Source organism: Micromys minutus, assembly GCF_963924665.1.
Source record: "Micromys minutus genome assembly, chromosome: 19".
Taxonomy (NCBI): domain Eukaryota; kingdom Metazoa; phylum Chordata; class Mammalia; order Rodentia; family Muridae; genus Micromys; species Micromys minutus.
This window is the reverse complement of record NC_137954.1, coordinates 24,193,680-24,209,121: the sequence shown is the minus strand read 5'-3', so window position 1 is coordinate 24,209,121 and position 15,442 is coordinate 24,193,680. Positions and strand designations below refer to the sequence as shown.

The 15,442-nt window shown below is 51.3% G+C and overlaps 1 protein-coding gene across 13 annotated transcripts in view; it reads left to right on the top strand.

The window, feature by feature from the left end:
* TNS1 (tensin 1) overlaps positions 1-15,442 on the top strand; it is a 153,088-nt gene that overhangs the window by 106,098 nt on the left and 31,548 nt on the right. For 8 of the 13 annotated variants that reach the window (XM_080933463.1, XM_080933462.1, XM_080933459.1 and 5 more), the window contains 2 exons: positions 3,596-5,125; positions 11,036-11,119. In XM_080933463.1, the coding sequence (XP_080789589.1) occupies positions 3,596-5,125; positions 11,036-11,119 (1,614 nt within the window). The remainder of the gene's footprint in view (positions 1-3,595; positions 5,126-11,035; positions 11,120-15,442) is intronic. The other 5 variants (XM_080933461.1, XM_080933460.1, XM_080933469.1 and 2 more) reach the window with 1 other exon arrangement.

The window sequence follows — 15,442 nt, the reverse complement described above, 5'->3', positions numbered from 1 at the left end:
GATATTCCGGCCGTTGCTGCGAGCAATAGCCCAATAACATGAGATAGGTTACATGGCGGAACAAGTTTAATATTGACATTTCAGAATCAATGAAGAGTGGGGCCTGGTTGGGGGATGGGGAGGTGGAAGCCAGGAGGGGCTGAGAGGTCAGGTGCTGAGGGTGAGAATCAGCCTGGTGCTTCGGCCTGCCTTGGGGAACACTCTCTTTGTACAAACTCCTAGTATGCTGGTAGGGTCCAGATGTCTTCAGAATGGACCGGCACCAGTGGCTCTCATGTCTGAGTGAAGAGGACTCAGGGTAGGGCAGAGGAACCCTGGACTGAGGGGCATGATGGCATCTCCTCTGTAGCCTGTCTAGGAGGGAAGGCAACTCTTCCTGCCCACTGGCCCAAAGGACCTACCCTGCAGAGACCACCTCAGAAATCCCCGTGAATGGTAGATCTTTTGGTACCTGTTCCCCCTGAATGGAGCCAGTAAACAGGGAGTCGGTTCTCAGAAAGACAGGGCCAGAGAGGGAAGCCTCCTGTCCTATACGTTACTCCTCTAAAGACAAGGGCAAGGAAGACAGAGCGGCATAAAGGGTCCACCTCAGTCTCCTTTAGGAGACTGGGCCAGGGTAGGCTAGTGGCATGCTCAGGATAGGCCTGGGAGCCTGGGGTGTTGGGCAGGACTACCCTGTGTTGCTTAGGGCCAGTTGCTTGTGTAGGTCCTAAAGCCTCAGTGAAAACCGGGGACAGAGTTAGAGGTCTATGGAGCTGCAGGATGTATGTTGAAGGCTGTGCTGTATTATCTAGCTAGCATTTATTTATTTCATGTATGTGAGTACATAGTTGAGAGTATGTAGTGAGTACATAGTTGCACCGTAGTTGAGACACACCAGAAGGCACCAGACCCCATTGCCAGTGGTTGTGAGTCACCATGTAGTTGCTGGGAATTGAACTCAGGACCTCTGAAAGAGCAGTCAGTGTTCTTACCCGCTGAGCCATCTCTCCAGCCCCTCTGAGAACTCTTGAATGACGTGTGGTGGCCTGTGGCATGTGGGCCCTCGTGCACAGGAGCACTGATTGTGACATCCCTGTTTTGTGGTTGCCTGGTCCCTTGCTTTTGGTTATAAGCTTCTGTGTGAGGGTTTGTTTTCATCGGTTCTTATTTCTGGCCTGAGGGATGATTGTTGGGCATAGCAGGATCATTTGTATGTCTTGAAGTGTTTGTGGCTTTACATTTAAATATTTATTTTGGATTATTCCTGACTTTTGTGTGTTCACTCCCCACCCCTCTCTCCCCTTCTCTCTCTCTTTCCCTCCTTCTCTTCTTCCCCACCCCCTTCCTCTCTCCCTCTCCCCTCTGGGTGTAAGTAAGTAATGTAAGAGAAATAGTTGTGGAATCCAGACTTCATGCTCAGTAAAGTAAATTAGTTCTCTCTGAGAGCCTGGCTTTAACAGGTACCGCATATTTCTAACCAATTCCTTTGCCTATCTCTGCCTCTGTTTCTCCATCTTTCCTGGAGGCACAGTCCTACCCCAGTCACAGGCCTTGCAGTGCTGCATGTGTCAAATGCCTAGTACCACATCTCGTACACGGAGATGGATTCTGCGTTCTAGCAGAACCCGCTTCCTCACTGTGCTTCTCTGCCTCCTGTGAGTACCTGGTGTGGGCACATCTCACTCTGACTGACTGACTGACTTCTGTGGCATATGTATTTCTCATGATTCTTTTTGTCTGACTTTGTGTATGACCAGGGGATCCTGGCTGGAGTTAGTGCAGCTTTTGGGGAGGTGTCTTTTCCTCTGCCACCTAGGGTCTAGACTGAAAAGTCAAAAGGAGGCATGTGGGGGTGGTGGGGCGGGGAGGTGGGGTGGGAGGGCTGGAGCTGGGCTGCTGACTCCTTAGGGTGTGAAGTCATTGAAGTGCCTGGGCAGGGGCGGGGCTGCCCTTGTTTCTGAGTCAGCCCTCTGGCTCCAAGCCACTCAATGCTCACTTTTTCCTTTCGGAGAAAGTGTTACCCTTGGGGGGTCCGCAGAGCTGTCTGCAGACAAAAGGACACCCCTAAGACCTCGATTCATCCATTACTGCTCTGGCTTGTTTCTAGCACCCCTCCCTTGCCCTACTCTGTGGGGATAGAACTTTTTTGGCATGGGTACTGCTGGAACACTGAAGTCCAGCCTTCCCATTCAGGGAACTGCAGGGATCTGAGGCTTTTTTCTTTTCTTTTTTTTTTTTCTTTTTTTCTTTCTTTCTTTCTTTTTTTTTTTTTTTTTTTTTTTTTTTTTGGTGGTGGTGGTGGTGGGGCTCCTGCAAACTCACTCTGATTCTCCTTCCTTTTCTTAGAGGCCTAGATGTCCTGGATTAAGCCTGCTGGCAATAAACTAGGGGTCTATGAGGATGGAACAGTGCTCTGGGGAAAATATGGAGAAACTTCTGGAAATGTGACAGTGGGTGGGAAGAATGGCATTGTCTGGATTGTTCTAACAAATTCTTTGTGTTGAGCTGAACTGTGGAAGGGAGGGCCAGTTTGTCTTAGCCTTAACTGCGACTCTCCAGCCCAACTCTGAGCACGGGTGGATCCTGCCCAGTCCCCTAGAACCCCTAGCATTTCCCAGCTCCCCTCTACGAAGGCCTTTTTCCCCTCTGGGAAAGACTGTGTCTCTTGTACGTACCGTCATGTCCTCCATGTCTCTCTGCCATCTCCGGGACTCTCCTTGGCTAAGGTCTGGGTCTCATACTTAAACCTTCCATCTGGCTTTGCCGCCTCTAGTGCAGGTCAGAAAGGGAGCAGAGGAAGCCTTCTGAAGTGGGTACTGTGGAGGCGGAGCAGGCTCAGGATGTCCCCTCTAAGTAATGAATGGTACTCATGGTAACAGAAGTCATGCCTCCCACTAGCTGACGTCTTACCATGGTACCAGAGTAAGGCGTCAACTCCTTCAGCTGGAAATGCATTGAGTTTAGTGAATAGGAGCTGTCTTGTATGATTCAACATGATTCCATTACTGTCTCCATCTTATTTTATAGTGTGTGTGTGGGGGGGGTGTGTGCGCGCGCGCATGTGTACGTGGAGACCAGTGGACAACACCAAGTGTCTTTTCCTCATTCTCTCTCTACCTTATTATTTGAAACGGAGTCTTTGACTAGACTGGTAGTAGCTTGCCTATTCAGTTTAGCTGACCTAGGGATTCATCTCTGTTTTTTTACTGTGAGTGCTGAGGATTGGACTCAGCTCCTTATTCTTGTGCAGTGAATGCTTTACCCCCTTGAGGCATCTCCCTAGCCTCTCACCCTCATGTTAAAAAGAAGGTTGCTAAGGCCCATGGAATAATTTGTGCCTCCCTGGTTTTGAAGCAGTGGTGCGCTACAGCTCAGCACTGGCCTGGTTCAGCTGGTTGGTCTTATGCTATACCTTGTTGAAGCTGAATGCAAGTGAGGGCTCTCCCCCCAAAACTTGGCAAGGGGTGCTGGTATACTTCCCCTTTACCATCCTCAGGGTAGTGAGAAGAGGTTTGAGGTTCAAGGCATGGGCATCTCTTAGCTCCTTTTGGGGGAATACGTCCTGCCTTTTGCTAACGTGTGCTGCCTGCTCTCTCCCTTGCTGTACTTGCAGAAGTGGTGGGACACACCCAAGGGCCCCTGGATGGCAGCCTGTATGCCAAGGTGAAGAAGAAGGACTCCCTGAATGGCAATTCTGGGCCTGTCACTACTGCACGGCCCGTCCTGTCAGCCACTCCCAACCACGTGGAACACACACTGTCTGTGAGCAGCGATTCCGGCAACTCCACAGCCTCCACCAAGACAGACAAGACCGATGAGCCAGTCTCTGGGGCTACTACTGCCCCTGCTGCCCTGAGTCCTCAGGAAAAGAAAGAGCTGGATCACCTACTAAGTGGCTTTGGTGTAGATAGAGAGAAGCAAGGCGCCATGTATCGGGCTCAGCAACTCAGACCCCACGCAGGCGCGGGCCCAACTGTGTCCTCTCCTGGCCGCCACATTGTCCCAGCCCAGGTTCATGTCAACGGCGGGGCTCTGGCATCTGAGCGGGAGACAGACATTCTGGATGATGAGCTGCCCATCCAGGATGGGCATAGTGGAGGCAGTATGGGGACACTGTCCTCTCTGGATGGGGTTACCAACACCAGTGAAGGTGGCTACCCAGAGACCCTGTCCCCACTGACCAATGGTCTGGACAAACCCTATCCCACAGAACCTGTGCTCAATGGTGGCGGCTACCCCTATGAGCCTGCCAACCGGGTGGTACCTGTCCACAGCAGTCGCTCGGCCCCCATTCGACCCTCCTACTCTGCTCAGGAGGGTTTAGCTGGCTACCAGCGTGAGGGACCCCACCCGGCCTGGTCACAACAAGTGACCAGCGTCCACTGTGGCTATGACCCCAATGGTCTATTCCGGTCCCAGTCCTTTCCAGATGTGGAGCCCCAGCTGCCCCAAGCTCCAGCCCGTGGGGGCAGCAGCCGAGAGGCTGTGCAGAGGGGTCTGAATTCATGGCAGCAGCAGCAGCCCCACCCACCTCCCCGCCAGCAGGAGAGATCCCCATTTCAGAGTCTTGCCCGCAGCAAGCCCAGCCCCCAGCTATCAGCAGAGACCCCCATACCGGCTCTCCCAGAGTTCCCAAGGGCAGCCTCACAGCAGGAGATCGAGCAATCCATCGAAGCCCTCAATATGTTGATGCTAGATCTGGAGCCAACCTCAGCTGCTGCCCCTCTTCATAAGTCCCAGAGTGTCCCTGGGGCCTGGCCTGGGGCTTCCCCACTCTCTTCTCAGCCCCTCTTAGGGTCTTCCCGCCAGTCCCACCCACTGACCCAGTCCCGATCTGGCTATATTCCCAGTGAGCACTCCCTGGGAACCCCGGAGCTGGTCTCTTCTGGCAGGTCTTACTCACCCTACGATTATCAGCTGCATCCCGCTGGATCCAACCAGAGTTTCCGTCCAAAATGTCCAGCCTCTTCCGCCTTCCTTCCAAGCCCTCATAGCTCTGCGGGGCCTCAGGAGCCCCCAGCCTCTCTCCCTGGTCTCATTGCTGAGCCTCAGCTCCCATCAAAGGAAACTACTTCAGATCCCTCCCGAACTCCAGAGGAAGAGCCGCTGAACTTGGAAGGGCTGGTAGCCCATCGGGTAGCAGGTAACAGCTTTGGAGACCTGGGGAACCCTCTCCCTATTCCCCATCCCCTCCCCTGTTTGGTTTTTGTTGTCTGTTAGGGGATAGGGAGAGGTAATTACAGCAGAGGTTATGGGCCTTTGACAACAGTTTCAGCCAGAAGAGGTCTTGGGAGTGTGCACCCAGCCAACCCTCCTGTAAAGATCATTTATTAAGCACTAAGCCAGGCATCGGGAATCAAAGATCAGTGTCTCTCTGTGCCTCAGAGACTTTGCAGTTTGGTCAGGTAATAGGTACACATGGTTTTAACAGAGGGCAAATTCTGCAGTAACAGCAGAGCTGAGGTCCCAGTACAAAGCTTACCACCTAAGTCAATCAAGGAAGGCTTTCTGGAGGCAGTGACTTGGGGGACAGACATTTTAAGCAGAAAAGAGACTCTGTCACTGCTAAAGTGTTCACTGTCCCCAAAGTTCAGAGCTTTGGGACAGTTGTAGAGAAGTAGAGGGGGGTGATGTTAGGTATTATTTCCCTCTAAGCTCATCTCAGGAGGCCTGTGAGAATGCCCTGAAACAGTGGGGCTCTATCTGACGTTCACCATGATGGGGAACTTCAGGGGTCTTGTCCTTAGTAAGGCTAAGGTCTTCCTTGCTCAGCTGTTCTGTAAGTTCTTGCTAAGCCTTACTCTATATGGGTGACTTCAGAGAGAGACAGAGACAGAGACAGACAGAGAGAGATCTGCAGAGGAACCTGTTGAGGGGAAAGGCCAGGAAAGCCAGTGGTCAGTGGAGAGAGGGACAGCTGTATGAAACCCACAGCTCCAGTTTGTGATGTTCCTGCTCATAGCCAAAGTGGGTAGGGCATCCTGCACCCAACAAAATGGTTGCCTTGGTTGTGAGGGGAAACTCAGGCCAGGGTGGCCTAGACGCTGTGTCGGTTAAGGAGTGACTTGTGCTCAGCTTGTTTGCTGACAGGGTTCGGTGTCTGAGGAAGAAGAAGAAGCCAGGCATCTGCCTCTGTCCTCAGCTCCTTTTCCTAAATTTAGGGGTAGCTGAGTCACCGTGCCAGCTGCAAGGCAGGAGGAGGCACCTTCCATGGAAAGGACTGATGTTGGTTTGAGGATGCAGTTCAGCAAACCAGTTGCTCTTGGGTTGGGCCCAAGGCTGGGCATGGGGGGCAGTGGAGACACCCTGCTTCTGACCATCAGGGCAGAGAACCCACTTTAGCAGCTTTCAGTGGACCATAGTGGAAGTATTTCTACAATAAAAAGTGGCCGTTGGGGCCTCACCTCTGTGGAAAACTGTTTTTCCAGACTGGTAGCTTTGCTTTACTTGAGTCTCGAAGTTTGGGGCCTGTAGCTCTGTGATAAACTCTGGGGCAAAATACTCAGTGTGGTGGTCCAGATGGCGCGTGTGACCTAAGCTACCCTCCTGCTCATTCTGTCAGCTGGACCTGTCTCCTACCAGCTTTACTTCAGAGAGAGGAGGGCCACTCAAACTCCCCAATGTGTCATTCCCCTAGTGTTTATACAGAAGTGGCAGGCTCTGAGGGACAGTGGCACCCCAGTGTAATGATGAACAGACCCAGGGGACTTCTGGATAGAAGGGGCAGGAGGCATTTGCTACCCCTTCTGGATTCCTGCCCTATATTTTCCTAATAGCTTGGGAGGTGGGCCATTTTGGAGTGGTCTCTGTTTGGGCTCTCTCTCCTCCAAGTTTTACTGCCCACTTCCGTGTTTCAAAGCCATTGAGGTGTTGGTTGCCATGATGTCTTTGGGAGCAAGAAGAATTTTGTCAGCACCATGTTTCTGATCCCTTACCTCGTTACCAATCTCCACCGGTAACATGGTACGGTGACTCCACCAGGAAATAAGTTGGGCTGCACAAAGTTTTATCTGGTCACTGAGGCTGTAAAATTCCCCTTTTGGTCCATGCCCTGTAGGAACAGAGTTCTCGTGCTGGAAGGGTCTACTTTCACAGTATCCTGAGCATCTTTTTAGTGGCTCTTCATTGCTTATGTAGGTAATGACCCAGGAAGAACCAATGTGTAGAGCACTCTGGGAGCCAGAGTGAATAGACTTCCAGCACACTGCCGCTCTCTGCTTCTTTACATTCTTCTGCAAGGAGCTGAAGCCTTAGAACCCATCGAGTTATCTGGGAAGCTTAGATGGGGAGAGTCTCCCTAAGGCCATGACCTTGACCTGGTTTCTCCTTTAGTTTACTCTTCCCATCTTCATTATGCTCCTTGGCTGGTCTCCATGCCCCAGTACTGTGTCCTGATTCGTTGCGTGTGGACCCAGCCGCCCATCCTGCCTCTCCATGTCAAGCTCTCAGAATGCAGTAGCAGTTTCTTTAACTAGAAACCTGCAGTGCCAACAAAATATGATCATCCTTTGTCACCACTGTTGTCTGACACTGGACTGGATATTCTAGCCAGGGCAGTAACATAGAAAAAAGGAGTTAAGGATGTAAGGTGGGCAGGGGGATCTGTCCAAGTGAAGTATCTCATGCTACTCCAAGTGGGAGATTACATGCTGCTGACTCTGATTGGTTGGATCTATATCTGGTGCCTCTAGAGGTGGGGATTTCAGTGCATATTAGAAGACAGGTGCATATCTTATCAGGCTCAGGAAAGAGGAGAACTCGAATTTTAGGATGAAGTTATCTGTAATAAGAAGCTCGGTGGTGAGTACTTGCCTAGCAAGCATAAGACTCTGGGTTTGGTCCTCAGCTCTTAGGGAAACAAAAGAATTATGGAAACAGGTCCACAAGAGAGCAATTGGAGAGATGATTACTGTCTAGAGATGTTGGGAGATGTTGGTGGCTAGTAGAGTGTGGTATCCAGTTCAGCCATGATGAATCTAGTGTTGAAAATGAGTTTTTGGGTGGAGTGGGTTCCCAGTAGGGCAGAAGGCATGTTTGCAGAATGGTGAGTGGCTACAGAACAGGAAGGGCAGCTGCCATCCTGTCTCAGGATGGTCTTAAGTTTCAAACTGAGGTACCTGGATATGTGGAGCATGTTGTAAGAAATCATTAGGTAGTTTAGTCTGGATAATGATCTGTGGTCAGAGCGGTAGTTCTGGAGATGAGTCTGGTATGCCTTAGCAGGAAGGCAGCAAGGCAGGAATGACTTTGATCTGGAAGATGCTAGGTGCTTATCAGATAGCCTGGTGGGGGAGTCCTGGATTAGTACCAACTTCATTAATACCAACATGGATACGACTGGACAATACCATGAATACCAAGGGAGCATAACCAATGACTTACAGCTGGACCAATTCTAAGGGGTGTATTTAGGATGTATATTCAGCCAATCTCCCTTTGGGAGATTGAGTAACCCCTTCATAGGGTTACATGTCAGATAACCTGCATATCAGAAAATGTTGACATTACAATTTCTAACAGTAGCAGAATTATAGTTAGAAAGTAGCAATGAAAATAATCTTATGGTTGAGGGGGTCACCACAACATGAGGAACCGTTAAAGGATTACAGCATTAGAAAGGTTGAGAACCATTGGTCTATGGCTTTGTGAAAAGAGGAGTTCAGACCCTTTAACGCAGGGTGAGGGAAAAGAGGCTGATGTGATAGGAGGTGACCACAGGATTCTGTGTGAGATGAGAGAGGTTCTTCAGGTAGAACCTCACATTTGAAAGGCTGGATTCCAAAATCTCCCAAGGAGGAAGGTTAATGCTGTGAACTTGGAGGAGGTCTGTGTGGTAGGCATGGAGAGAGAGAAATAGAGAGAGAGAGAGAGAGAGAGAGAGAGAGAGAGAACTCAGGAAAGGAGCAACAAGGGAAGCAAAGGCGTAGCAGGGTCTAAGTATGAGTGCTCAGGGTGGTGACAGGAGCCTGGTGCACTGTGTCTTTCAAAGTCAAGATGGGGAAGGAGAGAGGGTGAGGGTGAGATCTTGGGCTGGGGGTGGGGAGAGAAACCCATCCAGGCTGGCCTACTAGGTAGACTGGGGATTTTCAAAGGCATATTTTCAGTTGAGTGCTGGTGACAGAAGCCAGACCATGAGCGATCCGGAGGGGGTGGGAGTGGAGTGAAGACAGCTTAGCAGCTACTCTTTGGAGTGGTTTTATAACACAAGGGGACAGAGGGGCTGTTGAGGTATGGAGCAAGGCAGTGGAAGCTGTCTGTGATGGTGGGCGTCACAGGAAGGTTTTTAGGTAGAGATGGAGGGGAACTGAAGGTGGGTATAGGCAAAGAAAGAGGGAAGAGAGAAAGTGTTGCACAGAAAAGGGACCTGGGAGATCAGTGAGCATTCGGGTTTATATAAAAGTTTAGACACTTCTTCACAACACCAAGGAGGGTGGACAAAAATGGGGTGGAAACCTGGCATCAAGTGTTGAGGCTTAAGTTGAGAAACAGCTTTTGTAGTTCATTCTGCGTACAGGGCTGAGATCGAACAAGGCCTGTGCAGTTCATCCTTCGGCACGAGCTTCCATCTGGGCTGTTTGCTAGTCTAGGAACTTGGAAAATATTGACAACAAAACCTTTATCCGCATGGCAGGATAGACCACTCAAGTGTTATAACATTTTAGGTGAAAGGTTAAATGCCTTAGAGATAGAGCGGAGAGGTGTCAGAGGGAAGAGGGAGATGGCGGGAACGTGGCATGGTTGGGGCAGAGAGAGGCTGTATTATCTGCAGCAGACTGTATAATGCCCCTGAGACATGAGTGTGTGGCTAAGGCAGAGTGGCTCCCAGGAGCTCTTAGAGGTAATAGAAATGAATCGAGCTTAAAATTTGCTCTGGCAGGTGATCCTAAAAACTTGGAGTTTTGTGTGTGTGTGTGTGTGTGTTCTGAGAAGCCTTAGAAAGGATTTGATCCAAACGGTGACATCACCTGGCTTCTTCTAAAAGGATCTGTGTGGCCAGGATGGGAGGAGGGAGGTCCTTTCAGAGGTGGTTGCGATTGATCAGCACGGAAGCACGGAGATGGTAGGGAAATGGTAGGTTGTTTGAGAGGTCCAGCCCAGAAGATTTACAGACCAGCTTAGATGTGAAACGTAAGAGAAAAAGAAAAGAACAAAGGCAGGTCTAAATCCCAAACAAGTAAATAATAGTGGTGTTCCTGGATGACGAGAGAATATAGAAGGAGCTGGTTTAGAGGGAATTCAGTGTGAGGTGCCCATGAAGCATCTGAGAAGGTCAGATTGTTATAGAGACTCAGGGAAGACCTTGGAGTAAGCAAGGCTAGGAGCAGTCAATCAGTTGTATGCCAGACAGATGCACATGGGAAATACCAGCACAGGCACAGGCCATAAGACAATGGCAGCTTGTTAATCAGTAAGGAGGACCCTGATGCAGCAGGGTTCTTCTACAGCATCCTGTAGGTTTATCCCAAGGCCTCTACTAGTGGTACCCAGTGGCTTTGGGCAGGAGCTAAATGAGGGCTTGGGGCGGGGGGGGGGGGGGGGGGGTGGTAAAGATTGCTCCGGGCTACTGTGTTGGAGGTACAGAGGGCTGAAGGAAGCAAGGGGTGTGACCTTGGGTCTCAGATTGACAGGCTGTCCTGGGTTTAGAAGGGGTGGGTGGTCTTGAGAGGAGGTGGGGCTTGTGGATGGTGTGGGATGACTGCCTTGAGGAGTAATGAGACTCCAGGCCCCAGACTGCCCGTCACCTCCTCTCTCTGCTGGGGTTAGAAGGGAAAACCACCTGCTCTTCAGTGAAGCAGGGGTCCTGAACCACCCTGTTTTCTTGTCTCCCTCCTTTCCCTTTTCCCTCCAACGTGTGGCCCAATCCTGGAGTTGGAACAATGACTAACCCTGATTTTTTTTTCTTTGTTTTTTTTTTTTTTTCTCCCCTGTTCTGTTTCATGTTGTTTAATGCCTTGTCCCCTCGCATTCTCAATGTGTTCTGTGCCATTGGTGGGTGCTGTCTCTGCCTGGTGCCTCCCCTTCCTGCCGGCTCCCCTGGGGTATGGGTGGACAGTGTACAATGCCAGACTGCAGGGCTTGAGGCAGAGCAGCAGCTCCCGACCCTCTCTCCACCGGCTCCGATCTGCCTCCCTCTCTGGTGGGTTCCTCTGTGTCTCCTCCTCCTCAGAAGCTCTGGATCCTTGCTTTAGCTTCCAGATTCTCTTCAGTTCTCTTAGCCATGAGATTCCTTCCAAACCCCTCTCCTCCCTTCCTTCCTCTCCTAGGCCCTCCCTCCCTTCTGCTTGGCTAAAGGCCTGATGCTTTTAGCTTTGCCTTGCCTACTGAACACAGGCTTGGAAGCAATTAGGGGTTCTTTCAGAGTGCCCAGTGGAAGATGTTGATCTTTCCAGAGAGCTGCCCAGTGAGGGTCCCAGCTGCTTATCCTCAGCCATTCCAGATGGGATGGTTTGGGCTTCAAAGACTCAGAAGGAGCCAGACTATGTTTTCCAAGGGACTGCTACATGTAAGACAGGGAGAGGTGTCCCAGGACCTTCTTTGCTGTACAATACCCTTCTGATGCTAGAACCCGTGGCCTGCACCCTGCCTGTGCCCACCTGTGACTGTCTGGATGAATGTCTCAACTGTTTAGAGCCCACATCCCCAGTCTGGAAAGCCCTGCCTTGCATATGTGGATTGGTGCTTCGACATGCTGCAGATGTGCTGGTCCCACATCAAGTTCCTATTAGTTCATTCCAGGACTGTGTCCACTAGTGTCCCCAGCCCCTAGAACATACAGGCTGCCTTTTCTGCTCATCTCTACTTCTGAAGGCCAGTACCAGGGAGGAGACCACTTACCCAAGTTTCCCCAATGCAGTTCTTAAGCAGTTCTAGGCAAAGGGACTCTCCACTCCTGAGAGCAGTGTAATGTCTGTTGTCCCATGGATCCTTCAGTACCAGTCGGCAGATGGCTCTGGCATCGTTTCCCTCCCTCTCCTTTCTTCCCCCTCTGCCTTTTCCTTAGCCCAGCAGTGAGGAATGTAGCATAAGTTGGGCCCAGGGTCTATTCAGGTTCTGGGGCAATGGACCTGTCCCGAGGGGAGCTGGCATGGCTTGCCCTAGAGCTGCTAGTGTGCTCTTGTGTGGCTTTCTAGTGCCCTGGCCCAGCAGGTGGCTTCCATCCTGGATCCTTACTTCTGGAGCCCTGGGCATGGAGCCGGATACCCAGTCCTACCACCCGGATCTGAGGAATCCAGTCTTTTGGAGATTGGAAGGCTGGAAAGAAGAGTTGGGTCTGTGGGGGTGGGGGTAACCAGGATGTGGGTCCATGGGAGAGACCTCTGTTGATGACTATGGTGACTCTGTGTGACTCTAGGTGTAAGAGTGACAGTGCTTTGTCAAAGTGTTGGAGAGGGTGTGTGTATTTGTATGTATCTAGCTCTGTATCTGTCTCTATATAGAGGTGTGTAATCATAGGCATGTTACCTGGTCTAGGACACTTTGGGCAGAGAACTATTCCCCTATTTGTAGGGCTGTCTTGGGGCAGTGAGGGCGGGGCTGACTATGCACTGCTCCTAGGTGTGTGTGGAAGCCATCAGGACCATGATGACCATCTGTCTAAATAAGGCAGCGGGGAGGATCCGGTGCCGGCCCCAGGTCAGATAGCTCTGAGAGGACAACACAGGACTGACCGTGGGGCATTCTGAGCTAAAAGGCCACTTTTGCACCATCAGGGCATCCCACTTGTCAGTACCCAGCAGCCTGGTGGGGAGAACCTTCCAGACTCCTTTGTCGGCTTTGCTTTTCTCCTCCTTAGCTTCCTCTGCCCCTGAGGCTAGCTGTAGGAAAAGTTAGGGACCAAGCAGATCACTTGTTCTGTGGCCCTTCTTGTGGGGCTAAGATACACACTCTCTGTCTATGTGTCTGTCTGTCTGTCTGTCTGTCTGTCTGTCTGTCTGTCTGTCTCTCTCTCTCTCTCTCTCTCTCTCTCTCTCTCTCTGTGTGTGTGTGTGTATGTGTGTGTGTGTGTGCTTCTGTCTGTATCCATGTGGTAAACAAAGGCTTAGAGAGAAAGGACAGCCAGGGGACAGAGAAAGTCCTCAGTGAAGGCCTGCATATGGAGCAGGCCCCCTTTTGGTATTCAGTCAGTTTTGGGGATGTAAGAAGGCTGTTGTCTCTCTGTCTCTCTCTCTCCTCTCTCTGTATCTCTCTTTCTCTGTCTCTGTCCCTCTCTCCCCTTCTCTCTGACCCTGGTTGTCAGCTGGTGTCCAGAGTCACCAACTGGCTGAGGAACAATGAGGCTCTCTTCTCTCCCCTGTACTGTGTCAGGCTTCCTCTCATAGAAAGAGACTAAAGAGAGGGACCATAGCTCTCCAAGCACTCTGGGTTAACGATGGGCTTGCCAAAGGGGACAACAGTGAACCACTGTGTTCCAAGACTGCGTGTCCTGACTGCCTGCTGATGACATGGACCACTCTCTGGGAATGGTCAGCCTCGTGGGAGTGGAATGTGGGGGTCTTTCCTTTTCTTCAAGGGGAAACTTTGTTCTGCACTCCCCTCACTCTCCAGAGATCACTTGGTTCATCCCCCTGCCTCAGGTCAGAGCATGCTTTCATGTGCCATCCTGGTAGTGACAGGGAAGGGAACTGAAAAAATTCAGTTATACTGGCTGTCAGGTACCATACCACAGGCTAGCCCTTACCCTAATGTTGCCTTCTATGGATCTGGGCTTGGAGGTAGGGCCAAGAAAGGATGGGTGAGACTGTTCTGTCCCCACTACTCCAGGAGGCTGACCCCAATAGAAACAGAACTCCTTTGCAAAAGCCAGTACAGGACCCCCAAAAAAGTTGTGACCCCTCTTGAAAAAGCACAGGGGTTGCCAGAGACTGTGGTGGTGGCTGTCAGGTGAGAGGTGCCCTGGAGCCCAAGGCAACTCTTACAGGCCCCCTTTTGCGTTGGGTCTGAACCCAGCTCCACACCTCCAGAGCTTTTGTCCAATCACTCCTTTGTCACAACATTATTAGAGAAGCAGTGGCTGTGTCTGTTTCTCTCCAGTGTTTCTGCCACGAGCAAACGGAGGAAGGCTAGGGCTGGTCCACACTTCCCAGAGGCCTGTGCTGGGCAGGGCCTGGTTGGAGGGAAGAGAAGCAGGATTGAAGCCAGAGGCTGCTTGAGTTCTGGGAGTTTAGTGTTGCTGGCAGAGTCTGGTGTGGCTCCAGCTGTCCAGAGCCACCCCCTCCCTCTCTTTACTCTCTGTAGATGTCCCCAGCAGCCCCTTCTCAGGCCTGACACACCCTCTAGTTTTCTTTACTGGGAATCAGGGCATTCTGAGGGTAGGGACTTGTTTGCTTTGAGCAGAGAAAGTTTGGGACAGACAGGATGAAGTCTGTCTTGGTTTCCACTGTGCAGGTAGGAGAGCTGCCTCTGGTGGTCTTGCTGTCCTCTGGCAGGCCCCCAGAGCCTCCATCACAGAATAACTGTGTGTGAGTGAGGTGGTTCTGCCCCAGCACTTTGCCGTTCCCATTAGGCAGGAAAGCTTCCTGGGCATTGCAGGCCATGGCAACTGAGGAGTTAGGGACCACCTGGGCTGTGCAGATTCCTTTATAGAGGATGAGAACAGGTTCAGGATCCCTAAGGGTGAGTCCCACTGGATTGTCCTGGCTATGTTCCAGAGGGACAACATGGCATGTGTGTGTTTATACATATATGTGTCCGAGCACACCCTCCTACTTGTGACTAGGAGAGGGTCCCAGAGGTGTGTCCATGTCCCGGGCTCATGTGATGTCAGCACCTTCATTAGTTCTGGTGTTGATGATGGCAGAAATGAGACTTAAGATCTCATTTCTTAAACCTCGGGGTTGGGCCTTGGCTTCCGAGACCTGGGAAGTCAGTATTCTAGGATTCTGGAAGCCAGTGCCGTGAAATAATGGATTCCATGCCTTGGGCCAGCTGTGGGGAGAGAGGATGGAGAGGAGGCAGGGTGAGGCTAACATGGGCAGCCTTTGTGGTGAACGGAACGGGAAGTGGGGACAGGAAGACAGAGCCCTTTGCTCTTCTTTTCTTGTCCTCTGCCAGGATTGGATGTGGTGGGGGTCTTGGCCTCCATCATGGCCACAGCCACGTGGGTTGAGGAGAGAAGAGGGTTGCTAAGGGGCAGCTGTAGGGGGAGTTGGTTAGAGGTTTCAGGGGTGTGCTGGATGAAAGCCAGGGAACCCCTGAGATCAGAACCACCACAGAGGCCTGTTATGGTTGGAGACTCCAGAGCGTGACTTGGTCATTCCTTTGTTTTCCACTGGGAGCACCATGTGCAAGATGATGCAGTTCAGTCCCTTCCAAAAGCCCTTCCCAAAGGCTCCATGTTGCCTGTTGGTTGATGCAGTTGCCTTGGAGACCTTCCCTTTCCTCCTCTGGAAGTTCTGGCCTCCTGCCTCTGGGGGCTGGAAGGAGCTGACATCTGTTTCTTGTATCAGTCCTTTGTGCTCTC